This window comes from Manis javanica, chromosome 11, assembly GCF_040802235.1.
Source record: "Manis javanica isolate MJ-LG chromosome 11, MJ_LKY, whole genome shotgun sequence".
NCBI lineage: Eukaryota > Metazoa > Chordata > Mammalia > Pholidota > Manidae > Manis > Manis javanica.
The window spans coordinates 46816832-46844404 of record NC_133166.1 but is presented as its reverse complement, the minus strand read 5'-3'; the positions used below and the strand labels follow the sequence as shown (position 1 = coordinate 46844404).

Here is a 27573-nt window from a genome sequence, read left to right as displayed (position 1 = left end):
AATTTTCAGTCAGAGTGCTATTATAAATAACACAGCTCATGGTTTAAAAAATTATGAAAAAGTACCTTAATATCTCATCTCATCTGAGGGTTTCATTCCCAGGCAGGTTCACTATGGATTCCGTGAGACCAAGAGATGACAACGAAATGGGCCTTGGGGTAAAAGGGTTTATACCCGGCTTTATTTTCACAGTGGTAGGTTGAGCACTAGAATCACATCTGCATCCAGCAGTCTGCAGGTCCATAATCCACCTCCATCTCTGTCTCCACCCAGAGCACTGGGCAGGCTCCTTATACAGTGACTCAGTCAATAATAGCTCATTGCCAAAGGGTGTGAAGCAGTAGCCTTGCAGTGGGCCAATCACATTATCAAGTAGTTCAGGGTCCAGTGAGGATCCTGGCCATAGGAACTTCCATTTTCCCCACAATCCTCAGAGAGAAATCAAGACATAAGTTTTAGGCTAGAGATTCTTAATTCTGTCTGCATTCAATATTTACCTGGGGAATAGTTAAAATTATGGATCTCAATTTCATTCCTCAGACTAATTAAAACTGATTCTCTGGAGTTGGAACCCAGGGAGTTTTAAAAGCTCCTGGTGACTTGCATGCATAGCCAGAATTGAGAACCCAAGACACTGGCAATGCAGCCAGGCCACTAATGCATTTATTATTGAAAACTGAGGCCTTAACTTCTGCAGGTTTAAAAAAATTCACTCTGAGGTTGTAAAATAAGTATTAGAACAGATTAGTATTACTTTTTGATAAATTCTTGCTTTATTTTGTTTCTATTCTATTTCTACAAAGGAAAAGCCCCAGTTCAAAGGCATTCATAGGCAAGTCCAGCAAACTACAGATTTGAAGGTAAATCTTGCTCAACTGACATAAATCATATGACATAACACAAAAAGACAAAAGAGGAGGTTGAGTAAAGTCATCTCTGTTATAGGAAAAATAAATAAAAACTATAATGCCTAGTAAAGGAGGGGCGGTTTAGGATCTTTCAGGATCACTGTTTCTCCAAATACTATCATCCAGTTTCAAATTTCAGTTTCAAAAATTATCTATAGAATTGTGTGCTATTTGTACTGATATATGAGTGAACTCCCTACTTACCAAAAAATTCTGATGTGACTATTTTTTTTATATATTATATAACATCTGCATATGTTGTTTAGAGGTAGGGCAAAAGAGAGTAAAGACAATGAGAATAAATATTACAGCCATAAATAATCTCATCACATAGAGAAACTAGCATATTGGTATATGTCTAACTCTTTTCCAATACATTTTTAACTAAAATGAGAGGATATCTACATTTATATTTAAGCTATTTTTTCCCACTTAGCAATATGACACTAAATCCTCAATAATGCAATTTATAAATGGCTATGTGATATTATAGTATGTAGATGTTTTACAGTTTAACTACCCCTCATTACTAGATTATTTGATTTGCTTTCATTTCTAAGTCTGACAATCATTATGAAGAAAGCTGTGAGAAAAAAGTGTTTTTTTTTCTGATTTTATTTTTCTTGGGATAGGTTTTTAGACATAAAATTCTCTATCGAGTCCCTAAAAATATATGCTCTACAGGTTTCCTTCTTTGGTCCATACAATAAAATATCTCATCAAAGAGCCATTTATCATCAACTTGTTGAGAGAGTAAAGATGCAGAGTTCAAGATGCCTGAATGAGCTTAGCGGTACTTTGTTTGTTGTCCTTTGCTCTGGATACTTTATTAGCATAGTAATAAAACAACTTCCAAAGAGTAAAAACCTTCAAAGAGTTTTCTAAAATTCTAAAGGAAGAGTGTTAACTGATGTAGTAGTTTAGCCTACAATTTGTGCAAAAGTGGGAAGAAAGAGTGGATCTCCTTAGCCAAATCCTAGAGATGTCTGGACTCATATATGGCAGATAAATAGAGGCAGAATCAGGGGTGAAAACAAGAAAACTGAAGGCCTGACAATAGAACATGAAAACACAACCCCTTTCTCTAAAGAAATCCAGAATTTGAGAGCAGTAATGTGGGGATTGGCACCTCAGAGTACAGTCTTCGAGCTGAGCTGACATTGGGTGAGTCATCTAAGTAATGGCTCCTTAGCCATTTACTCTATAGTGAAGTCTTTCCATTCCCAAGACTTTCTATGTACCCAGAGGTCTGACTCAGCCTTCCTGTTCTTTTGTTTTTAAATGTAAACAGATGACCAAACATCACCAAATATTTTAGGAAATTCTACAACCTATAAAAGAATGACTAATTTAAAAAGGCAGAAAAACTGGTCCTTGGGACAGACTAATATTTAAAGAGCATAGGAAAATTTAAGACAATCACATGTGTTATTAGAGAGATTAGAGATATGGTAGTCATAAAGTAAGATAGGATGCTCTGAAAAAGTTACGTTCTGAAACAAAAAAAGATTCTTGGAAATTAAATTCTAAACACATATATGATGGCATGCCCCCAACACACATACAAACAAAATGATATTTGGAAATTCTCGAACCAAGGCAGAAATCAAAATCATGAGATGAAAGAAAATGTCTAACTTTTAATTGGATTTCCAGAAAAAAAAAAGAAGAAAACAAAAATATAAAAAAAAAATAAGTATTTTTATACAGAGGTAGAAAGAAGACATGTGATGTGACGAACTAAAAGGTCCAATGATCTCAAGCGGAATGAATGAAACCACACTCGTGTGTAATCTCACACACCAGGAAACACAATGTTGGGAAATCTTATAGCACAAAAGTTAAAAAGATAAAAAGTTAAAAAAAATCAATTAGAAAAGAATGAAAATCAGACAGCAATGGGTTTCTAGATACTAGAAGGCAGTGAATCAGTGTACAAATTTTGAAGAAAATTCTTCTTAATCTAGAATTTTATAACCAAGCAAATACAGCCAAATGTAAAAGCCAATTGAAGTCCTTCAGATATACAATAACTCAGAAGGTTTGCACCTCACATCAATATTCAGAGGTAGTTACTTAAATATACACTCTGAAAAAAAATGAATGAAATATAAAAAAAAGGAGGAATAAGGGTGTAGAGAAATTAAAGTTCCTATGGCCACCTGACCCTAGTAGGCTTGCTCACTACACACCTGTGGGCAATGCATCATTATTGTCTCTATATAAAGACCTATGCCCAGTGCTCTGGGTTGCACGGTTGCAGGAAAGCAGAGGCTAGAGTGGTAGCAGCGTCAAGGACAGAGACTGAGATGGCTGCGGGGGCAGAGGGGCCCAGAGGCAGAGACCAGCTTGCTGCACACAGACCTGCTCTGAGGCAAATGGGGTTCTAGCACTTGATCTGCCACCATGGGAAAAAAGTTGGGAATAAACCCTTTCACCTCAAGAACATTCCATTGTCATTTTTTGATCTCACCAAACCAAGAATGAAATTGTCCAGAGCTGAAACTCTCAGGTAAGACAATGGGAGACATTAGAAACCGGAATAAATCCAATGAAAAGTCAGTTAACGCCAAGAAATTTCTTAAAGAAGAGTGAAATGAAAGGTATAAAAACAAAAATCTTACATAATGGGGATATTTAGAAGAAGGGATATTTTCTTCTAAGAAGAAAAAATATCAGATAATCTAGGGAAATTAACAAAAAACTGTGGTATAAACAATGAAGTAAGTTTAATGAGGCATAATTTTTTCTATTTGCTGGAGGGTTGGAAAGGGGAATCAATTTGACACTGACTCTAGGAATATTCAAAGTGTGGCAGAGAGGTCATAAAAATTTGGAACTATAGAAAAACAAAGTGAATCTGCCCAAAACCATTATTTTCATAGCTGTAATATATTTGCCAAGTGATAGAACATGGTATAAAAGTATAAATATATATTATTTAAAGTTACACATTTGATCAGCAGAGAGTTTTAAAATTTTAAATGGCAATACAACTATGAATAGGCTATTCAAACGAGCTAAATGTTCATCTAGCATAACAAGGAAACAACAGAAAATGTTGAAATTTTATAAATCTGGAAATAATGGTAAAACTTAATTTTTCCATAGATAATCAAAAGATATTTCCAAAAGAGTAACAGCAGAAATGGTTAATTTTTTTTCAGTTATGGGATTATTGTTCACTACACATCTATATTATTTAAATTACAAACTGTATGTGAAATACTTTAGTCATTTTTTTAACCTTAGAATATTATACTCACCCATAAGTGATAAAGGTCAAATATAATTTTTTTCTTAAAAGCATAATGTTCTAGATTTGAAGAAGACAGCTTACCATTGGAGAGAGGGAAAGAAGGAAAGAAACACTCAATATCGACTCACCCAAACAAAAATCACTGAGATCAGCAAAAGAACATTTGAGCACTGAGTCTTTATTATCCTCCTCTGTGTTAACTGCAAGTAAAGAAGACATTTCATAGTTTTAGGAAATAAAAACATAACAGCAATTAGAAAAAATGACCATGGTGACTGATGGCCAAACATGATGGCCAAGTATGAATAAATTTTTTTAAGTTAATGAGTTGAAATTAGTTATTTAAAATTTCACTCAATAAGAGAAAGATACATCTATATCATATTTTAATATCTTCATCCTCTTGAACAATTAGCCATGTTCCTTCTTGGCCATGGATGTTAGCTGTTTATAACCGGTAGTGCTATTATTGAAAAGAGAATCTTGGTATTTTCAAGTTATCCAGAGGAAGCAGCAGCCCTGAGGAATCCTAAGAGAATGCATCCTCATAAGACAAAAGCTTCTTAAAAGGGGAATGAGAATACAAAACACACCCCATCCACTCAGCAGATTTTTTACTCCTGACTCTTGAAGAAAGAAATTTCCTTAAGGCATAATAGTGTGTCTCAAATGAGCAGATGTGTGTAGAAGACTAAGGGCAGTTACAAAGACTCCTTAATGTCACATCTAGCTGGCACTTCCCTATATTTCAGCCCTTGTGTCATCTAAGGCTTCCATACCAACATTTGGTTGTCAGCACTTGACTAACCAGATCATTGTACAATCAAATCTTCACTGCTTTATCAGTACTATTTAAAGTCTTTGGTCTTTATTTCTAGAAAAATAAGTTTATTATTGTTGACATATTCTGCTCAATTACTGGTTATAAGTTCCAAGAGAAATGGCAATGAGCCAGTGATTCAGGAAGCTGGTCTGTCTCCTCCTGCACACAGCAAATATCAGGTCCAGGTTCCCATGCGGGGTTGGCTATCTTCAGGGCAAGGAAGAATGAAAACACATCTGGCTAACAAATGGTCTTTTGTCTGATTGGCACAGTGTCCTGTTCTTCTCCCTATGCCTGCCTTCTTCCTAATGAGCTCTATAAATACTAGTAAAATGGACCAAGAAAGGAAGGAAGAGAGGGAGGAAGGAAAGAAAGAAGAAAGAAAGGAAGGAAGGCATGCAGGCAGGGAGGAAGGAAGAGAGGGAGGGAAGGTTTGAAAATTCTTCCTCTTTGTAAGCTGAATAAGAAAACAGGAAGAGCTGCTCACCTTGCTCTTCTTTGTCAGCGGACATTGAGGTAACAGTAGTGGGAGCCTGTGATTCACTCGCAGTTGACTGGAAGAGTGAGGTAGATTGGCTCAAGCTCTTTGAGTAAGCATAGCTCTGGGTAAGGCAAGGCAGGGATCTCCGGGATGGTTTTAATGACGTTTCTTTTGCTATCTCACTCTTGCTCACATTCATACCTGCAATTCCAAAATGGTCTGTTTTAGCAATAAGAAATAATCAGCAGAAGTCAATAAATAACTTTAATCCTGTGATGGCTGTTTTCAGGAAAGTACTCTTGAAAAGCAACACCAAGAGATTAGAACAAATTTGATTTTATTTTGGTCAGGGAAAGTATGTGAAACTTTTGTCAAATATTTCTGAGAAATAAACAGCTCCTCTTCCAGCTTGAACTTTCACCATTTTTTAAAGGTTCTATGCAAGAGAAACTGATGTGTAAGTTCACTTGAGGAGTTGAGCATAATGAGAATAATGATTCTGATTGTGTTTGGATAAATCTAATTATTTAGGTTTTCAAGCAGCAAAACAAATAAAACCTAATACATAAACATTCAAACGACTTTTACTAAACACAGCCCTTCTTTCTGCGTTCTATCCTGACTTGAACACATGCATAATGCACTAACAGTGACCAAGAGCTGGAAAAAGACAGCAGTTAGTACCAAACCTGGCCAGCAGCAAGGGGTCAGTCAAGAAGGAGCATTACTGAGCTCAAGGTAACAGTCCCTCTCTTCATGCAGAGAAGGCTGATCTGCTGGAAGAGAGAATGCCCCTCGACAGTACTCTGCCTGCACAAGCAAAGCCCCAGTAACTGTGCTCCAGACAAGAATGGCCCTGCTCCCTTGTGCCTATGCACTGGCATCCCTGATATGTCAATTTTAGGTCATTTCTCATCCCTGGAACTCTAATCTCGAAGCATTTGTGACACTGCCATTTCTGACAGCATCTCCTACCCACACTGTGTGTCTCTGTGTCCCTGGGAACTCAAGTGAAACATCAGAAAACCCACTCAATTTCATCCCAAGCTTTTTCTATGGATGATCCATCCCCTCCATAATCTTCCCCAAACACGGTACTGCGCTGCATTCCCTACCAATGTCACTACTTTCCGTGCAGCCATCTCCAAGGGCAGCTCTTTTCTTTCACACAGCCTCAGACTTCCCATCAACTTGACTTGAGGTGGAGTAAGAGCCTCCTAGCTCCGAATGGCCTCTTTCAATGCATGCTTTCTCTTCTCCCGGCTTCCCTGAGGCATAATTGACACATATAGTTGTATATCTTTTAAGTCTACAAAGTGATGACACACACACACACACACATACACACATTGTGGGATGATTACCAAAATCAAGATAGCTAACACATCTATCACCTCACAGAGTTAACTCTTTTTTGTGTGTGGAGAGAAGGTTAAGATCGACTCTTAGCAACTTTCAAGTATACAGCACTGTGTTATTAACTATAGCCACCAGGCTGTACATTAAGCCCTTCTTAAAGTCTCTATCCTTTGACCTATATCTCCCCATTCTTCATCTGTCCTCTGTAAAAACAAACAGGCAGACAAATAAAACCCAAAATAGCTTTCAAATACCATCATTTGACTATCCCTCTACTCTCCCTTGTTGCTGTCATTTTCATTTTTAACATCCAGGTTATTTCCCACTGTGTGTGAAAGATTTAGCTTCTAAGTCACTTCTCTCACCATTTTCTGAGTAACACGTCACTCTCAACCACACTACCTATGTTACTTACATAGTTTGCATATGTCTGTAGACCTCACTAGAATGCAAGCCCACGATGACACTGATTTTTTTGTTCTGCTTTATATCCTGCATTATCTCGTGTCTAACACAGTGCTTGGCTTATGATGATGCTTCAAAAAATATTTGTTTCAGGAAAGGATAGTTGTATCTGAGTCAGCTGACACCTATGACACTGGGTACTCCTTAAAGGTGAGGTTAGGTCATACCTTCTCTGTATCTCTGTTACCCACTGCCAACACCGGGCACATAGGTGGTATTCAGAAAGTAGTTGGGGAATGAATATTTGGTTATGACTCTGAGCTCTTTCAATAATCTTAGCTTCTTCAGCAAGTCTATAAAACAGACTTTTATAGCCCCATCTGCGAAAACAAGGGAATAAGGCCAACTATGTAATCTCCTAAGAATTTAGCACCTATACGGTGGTGTTTTTCACAAAAATGGCTGTCACACTTCCCCATTTCACCATATCTTGGTAGATGATAACTTCACTAAGCTGCTCGATCCTTAAGTACTCCCTAAATACTTTCTCACTGACCACTGAGTAGAGCAGCTGAATATGGGTACTGTCTCTATGATGTGAGTATAACCATGTAATCCCCACTTCAGTGTTGGGTTAAAGCTTCATCTCACATAGGGCAAAAGGGATTCTGAGTGACCTGTTGCTAAGAACCTATCACATCACAGCCTTTGTGGTTGGCAAATTTACTCTGATGGAATGAAACTGGAAGACATTAAGAAATTTAATTACTTGATGTCATAAATCTAGCAAATGGCAGGCAGAACTGAATGTTATAGTAATAGGTACTGGATTCCAAAGCTCTTGTGTTTCAGAATGCTCCAGGGCTCCTCAAGAACCCCAATCCCGGATGGTTTATTACCATGGTGTCACTTGATATAAATATAACACATATTAAAAGCACAGAACTCTGAATGCAGAAACACACAGCTAATGCAAACATTAGAACTTATTATTCTATATCCACAATCTTAAACAATTATGAGACCTATTTTGATGAAAAATGAACATGTGCTGCTTGGTACACAGCAACAGGAAATGTCCACCCACCATCTATCAAACTGTATTCCTTGTGCTGATCTATATAATAAGATATGTGATTTACATATAATATGCTATGAGTTAACAATGTGTTATACAAAATACTTATCAATTATTATTTTTAAGACTAATTTTCATTTATTCATTTTCCCATCATTTATTCAATAATTCCAAACAATTTCTGAGTTCTTTCTTTTGTCCAGGTCCTAACTCAGGTATACAATGGTACACACTCACAGGGAAAGCAGATCTTTATATTAAAAAACAATGTAAAAATATACAGATTGCATTATAAAACGACCCAAGAGGAACCCCTAGTCCAGGTAGTTGTATCAGTAAAATCTTGTCTGTGAAGGTAATTTGAGCTGATTCATTTTGGTATATTACTTCTGCATTTTCATTTTTATCCTTCTTGGGTTTAATTCATTTTCTTCAAAGGATTATTCACATAAAGTAAGAAAGTCTGTAGAAAACTCTCCATAAACCTGTAACTGCTGAAAATATTTGTCAAACGTAACACTTAATGAAAACTGAGAAAATAATGTTGAAGAGGAAATAAATGCCCTTCCTACAGCGCTGCCTTTTCCTTCCCATAGAGGACAGTGCTTTCTCATTTCTGAACTGTTTCCAAAGCAATTACACAGATTAATTTTGCTAGAAACCAATATCAGCTAAACTGTAAATCTGATATCCTCATGTTTAAAGAGCACAAACTTTCTTTCAAAGTTCCACATCAAATGACTTCCTATTCTGCTTGGCATAACTAGCAGTATCTGTTCTTTGCTTGGCATGATTAAAATTAACTACCCCCACACTGTATGCAGGACTCTTTTGTTCTATGTTACAAAATTCCATTTCTTTTCCTGTATAGGTTTACCTTGTACCCTTGAGCAATGTTTGATACCTAGTCATTTAGAGCTAATAATGAGAAAAAGATACTGAGGAACATGTCAATTTTGTAAGCATGTGCAGCTCCTGAGATCGAGGATAAACCTGTAGAATTGCAGAAAAAGCATCACTTCCTGTATTTAGAGCAGATATTTCTAAAGCAACCATTAGCAATTTATAAATGCTCACATATTTAAAAGAACCTTGAATAATGACACTTACACTTGAGTATACACATAGATCCAAAAGGTGTAACTGCAACAAGAAGTCTAGAAATTCATTCCCATCAGACGTCTGACAGAAAAGAAGGGAAAATTGCTATTCACATGCCATTTAACCCAGTGAGATTTGAGTTGATATGGTGTTTTAATTGGAAAAATACATCCTTAGAAAATTTCAAAGAGAAAAGTGGAGAGTAAAGAAAAATTGGTTGATGGTTCTCTGTGCAAAATACACATATTTTAAAAAATCTATTCTTTTGATAGAATTTACCTTTAAGAAAGCTAACTCACCCCAAGAACACATGTAACAGAAAAAAAACACATTTATTTTTTTATAGAATGAACTTTGAAAATTCTATCAAGTAAGCTCTTAGAAGAATTTTGGAATATTTGTAACAAAAGATTATGATATTGTTACCTATGTATTTCACATTATGCCCACAAGAGGGAGGTTTAAAAATTAACAAATGCATTTGTCTGTCCCTCGTTATATTCTCAAGATGAATTAGTAAGACTTTATACCTTTATCAGAAATATTTTTAAATTGATGGTCTGAGAATAGGTGGTGTTTTGGGATGCCGTTTAATTTTATAAAATCCAAATACACTTTTCCATATTAGTGGATATAATTAAAGCATATTTATGTAAATAATAACCATTGGGGGAAAAGAGCATAAATGGACAAAGGTTTTTCTTCGTATCTTATTAAAATTATTGTAGCTCTGCCTTCGTCAAAGGAACATTTCTGACTGTTACTTCAGTGTGCCCTTTTAGGCAGAAGCTATTGCTAGTGATAAAAGCACCGTTCATTGAGTGCTTGCAACACAAATTGCCTGGTGTATCCTGTATGTTATCTAGCAGTGTTGTTAGGACTTGTCATCACCATTTTACATGTGAGAATCCTGCAACACAAAGGATTTAAGTAACTTTTCTCAAATCTCACATCTAAGAAGCATTGAAGCCTGTAATAAATGAGGTCCTTCTGATTTTAAGGCCACTGCTCTTTGCAATACAATGGGATTTCTTTGTTTACTCAGAAACTTCTTTTACAATAGTTTGTTCTTCACTTACTGTTCAGTTTTACTCTCACTTTGAACAAGGAAAAATATGTCTCCTGTATCAGGTTCCTAGTACGGTGGAGATGGCTAACTCAGAGTAACTGAAGAAAGTTTAATGAAGGGATAGTAATTGAAGAGAGTTTAATACAAGGGTATAAGCAGGATTGAGAGAAACCAGGACACGTTGGTAAAACTCCCTAAAACTAAAAGGGCCAGAAAACCTTATCACCCTTTGGCCTGCAGAGCAAGGAGAGGGAGCAGACATAGAAACCTGAAGACAATTCTAGTTGAGGGAGGGTCAATCTGACAAAACCTGTGTGCTTAGATAGAGGAATGTAGCCACTGCGAAAACCTACACACTGGAACGGAGAGCGAGGGAAATAAAATACCCCCAACTCTCTTGTGTTAACTTCTCATCTGCTAATGGTGCCTCCCTTTGATCATATGTAAACAGTAGCTAGAGGTCATGTGACCCCTTGGGTGTTGTAGTCCATAGACCTCTGCTTCCGAGGCCACAGGACAGGAGAGAAAATGGTGCAGGATAGATGTGGAAGGAAAAAGGAAGATTTCCCACTGCACATATATATGTTTATAACTTCAGAGGTGTTTTCAGCATAACTTTTGGGAACAGAAAGCAATATTACACACTAGAGGATATAATTTATAATTTTTGGGTTTTTTTGTCATAAACTCTTAAGTATTCTAAGATTCTTACAGGTAAACAGGGGAAAGGCAACTATTGGCTTTAATGTACTTTTGAGCTTGCTTACTATGGTCAAGACCACACTGGAAACAAAGGTGAACAGTATACACTCAACCCTTAAATGAGTAATTCACAAAATTAAAATTTATCACAATTGAAATATATTAAGATGAATAAGGAAAAGTTCTTTACTAAGTTTAAAGCAAAGTCACAAAGTTGTGAAGGGGTTTTTAAATTGCAAAAATACATTTTGAAAGTCCTGAAGGTGGAATGAGTGCCCTCATTTTTCTTTGTGCGAACTGTTCTCTAATTTCCAAGTCACACAGCCCACTCCACATAGGGTCATTTCCCTTGCCATATGTCCGCTTATAAACATTTACTTTGCTTTAATAGAACTGATCATGTTTGCTTTTATTTATTTATTGGGTTGTTACCTGACATACTGTCCCTCTGGCTGAACGGGAAGTTCTGTGAGGGCAGGACTGTGTTTGTCTTGTTCACAGCCACTGCTTCAGCACGGGGCCACATGGGCTGTGCATACAGTATGCAAACGAATAGTTACAAAATAGAGGTAAGGCTTTATTCATTAATAAGTTTGCTAATTAATATATTCATTTAATAAGTGTTTATGATAACACATACTAGATATTCTTTGTAGACAATGGGGATATAGCAGTGAACAAACAGATAACACTCCTTGCCCCCTTAGAGATGAAAATATCAAGGGACCTCAAGGGGCATTTACTCTTCATGGTATAGTGTTCTGAAACTTGAATGCTGATGCAACTTATTATCAGTAACATTTTTTTAAGTACAAATGAGATTTTTCTTTAATTAAATGTTCACTTAGTAGTGCCATAAATAAGATATGAACACAAAAATAATGATCCAAATATGATTTGAGCTATTCCAAGTCCCTTTCCTCTCCCTTCAATAGCCATTAATTTCCTTGTTCCCTTTTAGGATTCAAACACATTTTGTTAGGCACTGAACCTGAGAGTCACAGAGACACCTGTCATTAATGAAAGAAGTTAGGATGCAAGGGGATATACCAGGGAAATGAAATAAAACACAGCAGTAGAAAATAAATCTGTACCAAAGATTTCTTCCCGTCATTTTGTGTGATTATCCTTGTCTGCCCCTTAAAAGGCAATTTCAAATGAAAACAAATCTCGGATCTGAATTAAGATATAACATGAAGTTTTATAGTACTTGTGACAAGCTGTAAAGTTATACTTTTTACACTGCAGCCAAGAGTGGTACAAGCTATTACACTCTGAAGAGCTCACACATGGCATTTGGATTTTGGCAGAAGCACACAGACCCAGCAAGGAAACCTGCACTATACCAATCTCTGAACTGGGGAGTTTCTGAAGACTGCACTATTTCACAGGTCTCTGATGGCATTTTTAAAAACTAAAACTCTGCTTCAGTCTCTTCCAACTACACACTGTCATTGGTAAAACTAGGACCTTCACTAGAAGGAGTTGTGTTGATGTGTAGAATCTGAACCCAAACACAAGCATGCCTCATTTAACCAGTACCGTGTCAGGGTACAACTTGTATATTTTTAGCCTGCCATGAACATTTGTAAGCATGGAACATCTCACTTCTTGCCACCTGCCGCTGTTCTTACTTATGGGTTTCTCCACACTGTGACAAAGGCTGGCAATTTCTACATCTGTTTTGAGCACAGTTTAGTGTTTTATAATTGAAAACTCTTAAAAAAGTTTAAGAATGGAAAAATAAAGTTTACTAATGTGAGAAAAACAACAGAAAAGTAATATTGATTTGAAATCCTCTTTTTAATTTTTTTTGCAAGTTCAGAATGAGAAGATATGAGTGTTGTTGAAATCAGTCCATTTTAAAACAATAAATGTTGACTAATAAGAATAGTATATATTATTGTTATTACAAATTACATTTATGTTTAATTATTGTTTGTATTGCTAATAATTAATTTACTCTAATAATTAGATTACCTCTTATTTACTAGGTACTCTTTTTAGTGATATTTATTTTACAGAAAGTCAGAATTTGAGTTTTAATCTAATCATTTCTTGGTCTTCATTTTTTAAATTCATATTCTTAAAATTGGGTTTTACATTTATCAGGAAAATTATACCATTTTTGCAAAGTTTTGACTTTGATAAAACCAAAGCTGCTTTTTACCAAGCACTTTTTATTTTCATTATATATACCATATGTATTTTCAGGGATAACCCATATCTTTGTTTTTTTTTCACCCTTTTATTTATTTTTAATTTACACAGCATAACATTAACATTTTGGGTATACAACTCTGAACTTTCACAAACTTTGATTCTGATAACCACTCCATAGACAGGGTATAGAAAAATCGCAACTTCCTTAGTCCTGGGTATTTGTGTTCTGGGTCTCCCATCATCCTTAACTCCTGACAATGAATGATCTGTTATTTTTATGTAATTTTTTTTTGCCTTTCCTAGAATGCCATATGCTATAGAACTTTTAAGATGAGTTTTTTCACTTAGCACAATTGGTTATGCGTCTATCCTTTCACCTATACCATGCCATCTTGACTACTCTAGCTTCATAATCTATCTTTATCGCGCTGGAGGGCTTCAGCGCCAGGCAAGTTCACTCTGGATTTGGGGAGACCAAATAACCACCACCACATGTTGTGGGTAAAAGGGTTTATACAAAGTGTAGCTCTAGAGGAAGCATGTTCCCGGCCCAGGGAGAATAATCCAGTGAAACGGGTGAAGCCAAAAAAGGTCTAGGGAAAGGATAAAGTGGGCGAAACTCTTCTGTGGCTCACAAGAGGCCTGGTTCCGTTCGGCCCCTCTAGGCTCCACTCTCAACCCCGGCTTCTCTACTATCCCAGTGCGCTTGCGTCCCCACCGCCCCTTCCCGGAGAAACTCTGCAGGCGGAGCCCCAGTGACTGACAGGAGCCAGACCAAATATGCAACAGAGGGGAGGAGAGAAATGCTTCTCTCCACCCCTGGCCTCCCCAGGCCTCAGGAAGAAACACCGATGGATGAAGGCCTAGCAAGAGAATCTAGAAATATTGCAGTTTGACCCCACACCGTGGCAGGTTGAGTGCTATAATCATGTCTGCTTCTGGCAAGTCCCCAATCCATCTCCCTCTCTGTCTTGACTGGGTGGAGCTCTTTACATAGTACACTTACAATAATGGGTCATTGCCAGCAGGTGTGTAAGCATTGGCCCACAAAGACCAATGACATCATCAAGTAGATTAGGGTCAGGTGAGGATCCTGGCCATAAGAACTTTCATTTGCCCTACAATCTTAAAAACAGGTAGTGACAGTTTCCAACTTTGTTGGTCATCTTATTATTATTGATTTTTAATTGCATTGGCTATTTGAATTATTTTACCTGACCTTATACATTTTAGAATCAGCTGATCTACATCTACAAATAATCTTGTTGATATTATGGTTGATAATGAATTAAATCTGTTTATCACTTTGAGGAGAATTAACAACTATATCAAACCCATGAACCTGGCATGTTATTTATTTAGGTTTTTCTTTGATTGATTTAATCATATTTTTGTAGTGTGGTTTTCTCCATACAAATCCTGCACATATTTTATTAGGTTTATAGCTGACTATTTCATTTTGTGGAACTTCTACAAAAGGTAGAACTTAATTTCAGTTTTTCCATTTTCAGTTGTGCATTGCTAATGTATAGTGATGCCCCTGATTTTTGTTTATGGATATTGTATTCTGGGAACTTGCAAAATTACTAATTAGTTCCAGGAAAAGCTTTGTATGTCCCTTGGAATTTTCTACATAGACAGTCATGCTCTCTGCAAATAGGAGTATTTTAATTTCTTACTTTCCAGTTGAATGCTTTTATTTCTTTTTATCCTCATTTTACCTCCTAAGACTTCCAGTACAATATTGAGAAGAGTGGTAAATGTGGGCAATCTTGACTAGTTTCTGATCTTAAGGAGGAAGTAGTCTTTCATGATTATGTATGATGTTAGGTGTAAGTTTTTTATAAATGCCGTATATCACATGGAGGAACTTTCTAATCCTAGGTTACTAAAGATTTTTATCATGATGGATGTTGATTTATTTTTTCATATCTATTGATTTATCATGTTTTTCTGTTAAGTTTCTGGTAAGTTATATTGACTGACTTTTGAGTGTTGAAAGTCCTTGCATTCCTAGGTGATATGTGATATACTTAATTCTTGTAATAACTCTTAGAGAAAGCTTTAATATGCAAAGTTAAGAATGAAAAAACTCAGGTTAACTAACTCGAGGATATTCATTCCAGTAAAGGCCAAACCTATCAACTGATCTCAATTCCGTGGGATCCCTAACCTGTGTCCCTCTTACTACAGCACCATACCTTCTAGAGAGGTGCAAGATGAAATATTACTGATGGGTTCCAAGGCAACAACAAAGCCTCTTGCTTCTTATACTTCATTTCCAAGGTATAGATGCCCTGATAAAATTCTAGGAAATGGATGCTTCTGTTCCAGGGTTCTTGAGAATGAAGCCAATAGGTATACTGATGAAAGAAATAATACACTGTGGCATGCACAGTCTCATGGTCTTGCCATTTGTTGTATTTGTCTCCCATGTGTTGGGACTTAATGAAGGTGTAGAGCTTATGCAGCTAACCTTTGGGAAGGTGGTTTAAGTAGCTGGGCCGCACCTTAGGGATATGTTTTCATATTCCTTCATGATTTCCTTATGTTTATTAAGGCTTTGAAATTATAAATTTTTAAGCTTCAAAATGTGATATAGGCCTAGAAGAAACAAAGCTAGGAGGCCACTAGGTTTGCTGTTATTTTATATCTTGAAGCAGAGCCCAATTCAGCAAAGCCAATGCTTTCACCTAGAATTTTGAGGCCAACACCCTTTGTAGAAAAACCGAAACAAAGAAAATACACTGTGGTTTTGTTTGACTGTATCTTGTGTCTTCTCTGCATAACTTCCTTGTGAATTTACTTTAATATTTGAAAATAATTACCCTGAGTCTCAGCTATATATTTGTCTTAACATAGGAAATGCTTATAAATCCTCAGGAATTCTATGCTTACATTCTTTGTCTAGTTACACAGCATTATTGGACCTTAACTATTGAACAGAAATATTAGCATTCAAATAATGTCTAAGGGGCAAAAAAAATCTGCTTTAAAACAAATATTATTTAGGGTAGAGAAGGAGTATACAGTATGGATGATCTTACCCAAAATATGATTAGACTATATAGAATATAGACACTTGTTATATAAAATGGAAATTAATAAGAAAACAATTGCCAGCCTACACAAAATCAGTGCTGAACACTTTAACCATTACATAAAAGCTGAAAACAATAAAAATAATTTAAGAATAATTAATTTCATTCAAAGTCTAAAGTCAAAAACCTTAAAGAATTTCATCACCTCCTAATTTCCTTTTAAAAGCTATCTGAATATAAATGTTCTAATTTTGTCACTATAGAATGTAAATGCATTTAAAATTGACAGATTGACATTATAGAGGAGAATGCTTTCAAAATAACTCACTTTGTTGCAGAAATTTGGTGCCTAGTTCAAAGAAAGAGGAAAAGAGAATATGTGCCTGCCTTTATTTCCCTGCTTTTCAAGTAATCATTCGTCCTTGGTAAGTTTTCTTCCAAAGCATTACACAAAATAAGAAATAAATGGTCTGGAATTTTCTTTTCTATTCCTTAAAAGAAAAAATGGGCTGATGAATAAAGAAGGGCTACTTTATCCCATGGGAAAAATGAAAAGCAAAGTCAAACAGATTCAAATGGCAGGAGCCCACTAGCTGTTTTTGACTTTTGGGAAACCATAGCCAGAGTTGCTGATTCAGACAGGCATTTTCTGTGAAGGTTGCTTTCCTTAATTTCAACTTCCTGACTGGACTACAGGCCCTTTGCAGTCAGAGACAGCAGTTGGCACACAGTTGGCACTGGAATCAGTATAGGTTCCAAACACAGTTTAGGGTATAGCACTGAAACTCTGGTGTAGCATCTGCAGACAGGGTTGACAAGGCCTTTCTGAGCACAGTTATACAAATGATTAGGTTTAGATGGGACTCCCATTTCAAAAGGGAATACTATCTTCTGAAACTCCCAGCAGGTCTAGCATATGGCATTCTTCCATATGCAAACTGGTACAGTGCCCTAAGGGCAGATCTAGGAATATTCAGGAGCTCCTAAAGTGAGCCCGTGTAGATCTGGGAATATAAAGGCCTTAAAGTGGCTCACATGCATGCCCGCCCCACCCCACCCCCCCACATTCACACATTCACACGTTCTCCAGATAACGTTTGGTCAGTTCAGTTCTGCTGTGGTACCCGGATACTTCACTGTGGCCACATCTGTGTGTTGGGGTTGGGAGTGTGGTTTTAAGATAAAAGATGTCACTCCTCTAAATCAGAAGCAACTTGTTCAAAATCAAAACAAACAAATTGGCTAGATCTTAATGGTCCTGGACAATTCTGAGAAAAAGAACTGCACAGTATTAAAAATTATAATAATAATAATCCCCATATCAGGGAATTACTCTAACATTGGGTTTGGGTTAACTTCCAAATTCTGGACAACTCCAGTTCAAGACTACAATATTCTGTGATTTTCAGTAGTTCAATTTTGTCATTCTATTTCTAAGAGATGTCTCAAGACATTTATTTAAAAATTTATTCTAGTTATTCTCATCTCTATTTAACCTTTTTTCACTTCGTTTAAGTCTACCACAAGGAAGCTGCCAATATATACAAGGAGTCTATAAACTTAGTCAGCATATTTTTATAGATTGGGCAGGAGACACTGTGTACAAATTCTCTCCATCAACCAAATTCCTTTGTTATGTTTTTGAAAGAAATAACAAGAATATGCAAAGATTAAACTGATGAAAAAGTACATAAACAAGTTTATGACATTAGTGTTTAGGGTTAATTTACAATACCCACTTCTAAAGTAAGGAGTTAATTTCATATTAAATTTGCTTTAAGCAATACTTAACTGGTTCTCCAGCATATTAAAATAGACTTAAATTTATTAAATTTCTACATACAGGTTAAAATAATAAAATTTCTCTATAAATATAGAGTAATTATACTGAAATTGAGAAACATGCATAAGTCCAAGGGAAGGAATTTAAACCATGTTCAGATGATAGTTTTCCCCAAAATGCATGACATATTTGCCTTCAAATATTCTTATTTAGGGGTTAAAAAACACACCGTGCAAACAATCTAATTAGTATGACTAGTTTAAAAAAAAACAATGAAGTTATTTTTTTTATAATGAAGTACCTATGAGAAAGGCATTCAGGGATGACAAAATGACAATTTGCAAATATGTGTGATTGAACCAGGCTTAGTTCCCTTCATTTTTTTCCTCCTGCTTTTATGAGCACCATGGGCAACTTAATGCTAAGGCAGGACTCAGCAATGCTGAGTAAATATGTTCATGACTGTCATGGGATCACAGGATGAACTAACAATGTTTTTGCCATTCCTGCTATAAGGCATACATGTAAAATACTGTGTATGTCTTGTGAATCCCTTTGAAAAGGACCCTGGCTTCTAGAACAATGGTGATTGCCTAGAACATTCACTTCCAGAAATAAATGAAAATTTTTCTGACTCTATGTATGACTTTAAATGTTAGCAGGGAGCACAATGGAAACAGGTATCTAATTCAGAGTAAAGGGGAGTATGAGGAATGTGGTTCTATATCACTACCTTCTCCATAGTTTAATTCCCAACAATGCATCCACAAACATCTATACACTCACAATCTTTATTATGTGCTTAAAAGTAAAGTCTCTTTCTTTTGAATTTTAATAACACCTAATCTGCTTAACTAATAATGTTTATTTTTATTTGCATTATATTTTTTGTAAGCTATGTATCTACCATTAGAGTCAGCCCCTTGAGGTCAGGGACCACAGATGCTTGCTCATTTCCTCCATAGAAGCTTGCTGCCTGCTTTACATATATGCTTGAAGCATTATGTAGATTTCAGCACACCAAAGACCAGCCATGCTCCTTAAAATACACAGACCAAAAGTCCTAAAACAACTATCAGAGTATCACATCAATAGCAATATTGTTTCCTTTACTACAGTTGTGTAATTCTTTATGTATATTACTCATTAAAATGTATACACAAAAAAATTATTACTCATATACTATTTTTATGATTTTGATAAGTTAAATCCTTTACTAACTTTCCTGGTTGTGTTTAGTCAATATCATTATAATGATGATTACATTCATTCAGGGCTTTTTATATGCTGGACATTGTGCTAAACCACTTACATGTAATATTTCTATTGGATAAAATGTATCATTATCTTCATCTAATAGGTGCCTGAAAGTTAGGATTAGATAGCCTAATTAAATTGCATGAAGACATATAAACAGTAGATAATAAAAACCAGATTTGTATTTCTCCAAATCGTGTGGAATTTTCACAATAGCTCTCCTGTCTTTCTATAAACATTTTTAAATTTCAATTTATAATTTACTTAATTTAAGGACTGATCAGTATAGAACTTGGAAACTTTGTTGTTGGAGATCCCATTAAAATTAATAGACATAATGACTGATTTTATGCCATTAATTTTCCAAATATTACTCCTCCAATTTTCAGGATCAACCGCATACATTGGAAAGTGTCCACTTCACTGGCCCTATCTTGAAAATGTAAAGGACAGTAGAGGATGCGAGGTTAGAATATTTAATCCTAGAATTTATGGGGTAGAAAGGACAATTCAAAATTCAATTTTCAAATGTGAAGATCCTTTAAAACAGCTATACAACTAATTGTACCTATAATAGAGAGTGCATAAGTTGCAGATAATGAAGAATATGAGAAAGGCAGAAATAGGTGTGGATTTCTTGAACTGAGCAAGTGAACAGAGATGATAAGAATGATATGTGAGACAAGAATAGAGATACTCCGTAAGTACATACAAACGTGTTAGCATATCACTTGGAGCTCATACTGGCTAAAGTTTGTGAACATATCCCTGAATTTTTTTGACTTGGATCATTAAAAGACAGTGCTTGATGAAAAGCAAAATTGTATTAGCATGATCAATTTATTTTTGAATATCTGTGATAATTTCTTTTTCATAAAATCTATACTATATAACCTAATGTTTGCACTATGGCATATTCTCAAAGACATATTAGTTTAACTTACAGTAATCATTGCAAACAGTAGAAATGATAAATAATTTTCTCACACTGACACAATTCTCAACACTTTAACTCATCTAATCAGTATTAAAAATTTTGTTACAGTAACTATTTCCTTATCTGGACCACAGCTGTTCATTCATATTGGTCTCCGTTCTTAGACTTTACACTATTTGCTGTCAAAATCTGCACCTAATTTATCTTGATATCTTCTGAGACATGGGACAGCACATTCTGCATATTTGCAGAGTGAGCAAATGACTGAAGGGAAGAATGAACTACTTCACTCCCCAAATAAATCTGAGTCATTTTTCCATGTGACAAATTTTATAAATGGATCCCTCCGTTTCTGTCAAAGTTAAGAGAATCTTCTCCTTCTTATACTCTAGAAAATTATTATTAATAATAATTTAGGCAAATAGATTTACCTTAGAACCAGATGAACCCTATCAGAGATTCAGGAATCTCAGGTCACAGGACAGAAAGAGAAAACTGGTCTGACAACCAGCATCACCCTGAGTACATGGGGAGGGGGGCCCTTCCTACAAACAATGGAAATTTCTACTTGCTCTAACATTAAACTCTATAGCTCTACTTAGACTATTGCATTGTTTGCTTTAAAAATAAAACTGTCAATGGCTCCCCCAGGGTAGCCTGTTCCACATTCAGACAGTTCCAGCTGTTAAGAACTTCTTTTTGTAGAGAAGAAATCTGCTTTCCTATGGTTCCCAACATTAGTCCTTGTTCTGCCCTTCAGAATATCAAATGTTAAATGCAGTCTTTCTTCATGTGACAGTTCTTCAAATACTTGCACACATCTATCACTTCCCATTTAAATCCTTTCTTCTCTACAGAGTTTGTTTCTGCAACTGGTTTTTGGAATATAGACAAACCGTACCATCTCCTTCAATTCCTGTAAGATGATGATTTGGGATTTAGTTCAGAATCAACTCTTAACTTGTGTTCAATTCCACTGTGTTATATTCTGCCCATTTCACCAGCTCTTGATATTACAAAGGAATGACATTAACTCCAGCTACTTAGGACATATTTTCTGATCCCACCTCAATTAATGAAGTTTCCCTGCTTATGTTCTCATCACATACAGCCATCATACATGGGCATCTTCATTGCATTTAAATAAGTCTCCCAGTAATCATTTGATTCTTGTCTGCATAGCTGATATACAGTAAGGACCTCCAAAGCAGGAAATACAGCTTGTTCACAGCTACATTGTGAGATTACCAGTAAGGCTAAAACAGTTCCTGGCACATAATAGACTCTCAATAAATATACTCAATAAATACTGTATGTGTATATATTCAGTGAATATTGAGGGATTCTTGAATAAGGAATACTATCCCTTTAAGCTTTATTTACATTTAGAAATTTCTAAAGCATTTTTTTCTTTACAATTATATTTTTCAAATTCACAAAAATATTGAATGAGGCAGGGTGGAGAAAAAGAACTATGGATCAGGAGGTGCACAACCATGTAAAAAATTACTATGGCTGAGATAGTCATTTAATTAACAACCACATTAACAATCAGCAATATATTTGCCTTCTCTTCAAGAGTATCACAGCATCCTTTCCTGTGCCATTTTGCTAGAAGCAAAAGGACAATCCATCACTTAAATTGCCCCCTAGCCCATATATAATTTAATATCCCTGTCAAGGCACAAACAAAAACAAGAAAATTAGATGGGAATAATCTACTGTGGGAAAAATAGATGACATTCATTGCTGTCATAGTAGTTTTCAGTTTGATGAAAATGAGAGCTGTCATGTGATTACATTACATACACAGTACTTAATTTCAGTTACAATATACATATATAGTAAACTTACTGTGCTGGCATGATTCATGTGAACTGTTACCCCTCAATGCTAGATCATTAGAATACACAGGGTCGATATGGGGAGTCAAGAAACAGTGTTATATACTGAAGGTGGATAAACAATTTTATGTGTATTCTTCAAGGCTTTCCATCCTCAAAACATCTCCTTTCCTTTATTTTCCAAGAAAAATATGAACCTAGTACATTTTATTTCAGTACTTTCATGTTTGTTGACCTATGCACCATATATAGTGTCAGCTCTATGGATAAATGACAAGTTATGTAAAGGAGCATCTGGAAGTGTGTCACTACCTACACTTACTCAAGTGTGAAAAGTGTTGTGGCAGGGAAAGTGCCCAAAGCCACTGCAGCACAGAGGTGGGCATCTTACCCAAACCTGGAGTGGGAATGGGGGAGCAGGAATGGCCTTCCAGAAGAAGTGATTTCTGATCTGTACTTGAAGAGTGGGTAGGAGTTAGCCATATAGAATGAGAGATCAGGGCTTTCCAGAGAGTACTGATATCCTGCAGAATTTCAGGTGACTGAGAAGTTTGGTATTATTGGAAAATAGAGTAGAAAGTGAGAGAGATAGGGGAGAGGACAGAGATGGGTCTACAAAAGAAGGCAGAGGTCAGCTCTTCAATGGCCTGGCATGGCCTTGTAGGGGCCACTGCAAGCTTTTAAGGTGTAGAGTGACAGAGTCTACTTGTCTTAGTGTGGAGAATGGATGTGAGTAGGATATAAGAAAAGTCATGACAAGTTAATAGACTGCTTCAGTTATCCACAGGAGAACATATGGTGACTTTAAATTACGGCTAGCTGTGGGACTAGAGAAAAGTAGACAGATTCAAGAGAAGTTTAGAAAGTTAGAATTCACAGGCCATGAGGTTTGATTCAAAATACTAATTTAATATTAAATATAAAGAAATATTCTGTTAGCACTAGAGTGTGGTCTAATGGCAAAGAAGCAGAGAGTGAGCTGATGTCCGTTCTAAGTGGGGGTACTAAGAAAAAAAGTGTCATTTGAGTTGGGTCTTGAAGAATGCATGTGATTTTCAGAGGGTGAAGCTGGATGTACAAAACAGCAGAGCAAATTAACAAGGCACAGAGGTAGATCAATTCATCATACATTCAGAGAGTAAACTGGAACACTCAATTGTAGAAATGTTTGTTTTGTTTTTCCTCAGTGCACAATGTTGGACTTTGGATTCTCTAAATTTCTTTCTAATCCATATATATGATTATATGGAAATTAATCAGGTTAATGAAAAGAATTGAGTTAATCTATTTCCTGATACATAAGAAAACTAAACCAAGTCTTAATTTCTGTAAAACAAACATATTCATCTTCATAGTAGATCACAAGCTTAAAGGGAAGGAGTAAGCGTAGTTTGTATGAATGGAATAACCCAGGATGTTGGCATTATATATCATGTCAGACACACACGCCCACCAACCTATCCAATCCACACACACCCCTCTCCAACACACATGCGCGCACACACACACACACACACACACACGCAGAATCTTGATTTTTTGGAATTTTTACATTGGCTTAATGATTTATCTCCTGCAAATAATAGGACCTGAAAGTTAACAATAGGTCATGTGTTCAGTCTTCTTTTGTCAGTGTAATCAGTAGGTCCATATGGACTCCAAGACTTTCTTTTTCTCTCTTAAACAGCTGAAAGGCTAACTACACCAATTAAAGTTTTCTGAGAACTTTGTGATGTACTGAGAAATTCTATCAAAAGATATAATGGAACTCCTATGGAATTGCCACAAAAATTCCTTGTTGAAAGTTGCTTTCAGTGGACAATGAGCAATGTCTCTGAGTGATGAAACATGGTAGCTAGTAGGATTCTATGTTTGATACCACTTAGTAAATATGCCATCAAAGATTAGAATAAAAATGCTACTTTTAAATAAACACTTAGGAGAAAATTAAAACAAAAAACAATAGCTTACAGAAGTTGTACAGTTAGAAGGGACACTCTAGATAGTCTTATGAAATGTGAATGTGAAGTCTATGGTCACATGTGGGGTGTGACCACATTTCAATGCAGATTCCTCAGCCCTTCTCCAGGACTACTACCTCTCTCAGGAGGAAGTCCAATAATCTGAAATTTTAATATATACACTTATGCTCCTATATGTGAAAATTGCTGATATAATGTAACTTGTACTTTGAATTCATAAAGAAACTGATAAGCAGAGAAGGTAAATGACTTGCTCAAGGTTGCACAAGTAGTTTTAACCAATGCTAGGACTTGTTTCAAAACCTCTGTGTCAAAATCATCTGCTTTTGATCATTTGGTCTTGACAATTAGCTCAAATGCATGATATGTATAGAGAGCAGCCATGAACTACCTTTATTATCTAATAGGTTAGCCTATAAGGAGTATGTACAGACTTGGCCATTAACATCCTGACACCCAGTGTCTTCTTAATGGTTTCTGATCATGTTCAATTATTAGGTTGCATCAGCAAAAGTAATTGCATCTCAAAAACAAAGAATTAAGAAATAAACACACACACTCATTTGTATTTATCAATAAAAAAAGACATACCTCCTTTATATTTTCCTTAATAGAACCTTGAATAAAATAACTTCAAGAATAGAATTTGTGATAAGCTCAGAAAAGACTGAGGCAATATTATGACATTATCCAAATATGATAAGAGGAGAATTCCAGATATGGATTAGTTCAAGCATTAGGAATTTGTTGTTATTAGGTGATACCATATAAAGTAAATGGTATTTATCCAATTAAATTATTTGCTCTCTTTTTTTTCACTTCGTAGATTATTCTTTCCTATGGAAAAAGTAAAAAAAAAAAACTATACAGTGCAATGAGGGGAGAAAAAAGCTAATTTTTTTTTGAATGGCTATTGTGAGTCAAACACTGTATTAGAAACTGTTATATAATGACTATAGATAACCCACACATGTAATTGCTTATTATTCAAATTAGCATCTGGCTAATAGCAAAGTTACCAAGAATTAGAAAAGTGATTATGAAACTTAATTCCACTGTACAAGTCATGAGACATTATGATTTTCCTTTCAGAATCTCACTTTTGAGATATTTTCTGTAAAATCAGTTACAATTTCCCATGTCATTTTTCATCACATCATTGATAATGGTTCTATTGGTATAATTACTGGTTTACACAAATGACCCTCCCACCAGCCCCTTGCTAAACTGGAAATGTCTTAAGGAAAATAAACCAAAAAAAGTTTTAATTGGGTAACAAAAACAATTGCTCTTGCTACTATCCACTAGCACAGTCAGATTTTATCAATCATTGGTGCTATTCTAGAAACTTTGCGTGCAGTAATTCTAATCTTTGAAATATACTTGCTCATTAATTACTTAGACTTCTTGAAACAATCAAATATAGAGAAAGGTTTAGTTAGTAAGGACAGTAGTTTCTCTACAAATCACAGAAAGAGTAAATTTGTCTTGGTTTACTGTCTTGGCAGAAGTTTTCCAAAGTGGTTAGGAAGTACATTAAACTGGCCTTATAAGATGGGTAAACTCAGCATTCTTCCATATAGAGTCTAACAAAATAGAAGCCCAAACTCATCACATAGTGTCACCTGGACAATGTCTGATGAAGACTCGGAGTTGCTCAATGTAGATTCTTGTTCTAATTCATTCATTAACCTTTTTATTCAAACATCTACATTATTGAGTACCTACTATGTGACAGGTACTGTGTTAGCCCTATTACATGAAGAATATGAACAACACAGACAAAATCTTTCCTTCATGCTGTTCACATACAAGGGGGAAAGACTGTTGAATAAAGCATGCAATGTCAGTTATGTATGAAAGATCAGAAAAGAAACAAAAAAGCTGGGTATGAAAGCAAAGAATGATGGGCAGTACAATTTGAGATGGGAAAATCACAAAAGTTCATTCTAAAGAGGTGAAGGATGAGCAAAACTCTTATGAAGTCGGGAATAAAGCATATAAACGTCTGGCATAAGAGCATCCCAGGCCAAATGCCAAATTAGTGCAGGCCTTGAGTTAGAAAGTGTTTGAAATGGTCAAGGAAGAGCAAACCTCCCTGGCTACAGAACAATGAACAGAAGATTGTCTGAAAATGAGGTAAAAGACAAAACGAGTAGTCATAGAATGCAGATGCCTGTAAACCTTGATAAGAAGTTTGCCTTTTATTCTGAGATGGGAAATCATTAGAAGGTTAAAAACAGGGACTTCATGTAATGGTTGTTTTGAAGGCTTGCCCTGTTATGTGGAAAACAGACTGGGGGAAGGAGGGCTTAGAACAGGATAATTAAGATGCTACAGAAGTAGCCCAGGCAACAGAAAACAGATGTTGCAGTAATGTGGTAGTGAGGGAGGAGGTGTAATACGGTCCCATTCAAACTCTATTCTGAAGTTAGAGCCAAAAGGATTTGCTGATTAATTTTGCTACACTTCCTCTGTGAATATGTATGAGTCTTGATTTCTACATCTTTCAGATGAAATATCTGATGAGAGATACAATAAATCTAGACAATGATCATCAGTTACTGTTACTGCAACGAGAGCAAGTAATTAAATTATTAAATTATTAAAGGCATTAAGTGCTTCCTGATGGAAAAACACAATACCAACTATGATACTTTTGACAAATACTGAATGTGAATCTGATCATGTTTCTAAATCTAATTTACAGACTACAGGGAATACAGGGGTGCTAGGGACTTGTTAAACAACACAAAGGGGATATAACCAGCAAAATCTAGATTCTGGGTAAATATGTAAGACAAAAATTTAAGTTGTCCATCAAATATATTGGAAAATACAATATGAGAATACAAGGACCTATGTATTAAAAAAGATCTGAGAAACATATCAAACTGCAGTGTGTGGACCTTTTTAGATTCTGAGCTGAATAACTACAAAAACAATTTATGAAACATTTTCTGAAATATAAACAAGGGCTGTATATTAGTATGATATTTAATAATGATTATTTTTTAAAGTATGAAAATGATATCTTGTTCTAGCTTTCTAAAAATTCTTTAAATTTTAGAGCTAAACACTTTACTAAATAAAACATGATATATGACATTTGATGAAAAAGTAATCCAGTGAATGATGAAAGTGAATAGGAATATAGACTGCATACAGGATTTGATAAAGTTGAAGTTAAGTGTATATACATAAATATTCAGTAGGGAATTCCCTCTATTTTTTCTATACATTTGGAATTTTCCATAATAAGGGATTATAAAACTAAAAAAAATAATTTAATAGCAATATTGGAAGAATTGTATAATTAATCCATTCTTATTCTCCACATGCATTCTTTCAAGCTTTGGGGGGAAAAGTTAAGAATGAATG

At 35.6% G+C, this 27573-nt stretch overlaps 1 protein-coding gene across 1 annotated transcript in view; it reads right to left on the bottom strand.

The window, feature by feature from the left end:
* ANO3 (anoctamin 3) overlaps positions 1 to 27573 on the bottom strand; it is a 258609-nt gene that overhangs the window by 192891 nt on the left and 38145 nt on the right. Inside the window, exons 2-3 of the mRNA XM_073216340.1 lie at positions 5478 to 5672; positions 4296 to 4367 (exon numbers count right to left, since the gene is read on the bottom strand). Coding sequence (XP_073072441.1) covers positions 4296 to 4367; positions 5478 to 5672 — 267 coding nt within the window. The remainder of the gene's footprint in view (positions 1 to 4295; positions 4368 to 5477; positions 5673 to 27573) is intronic.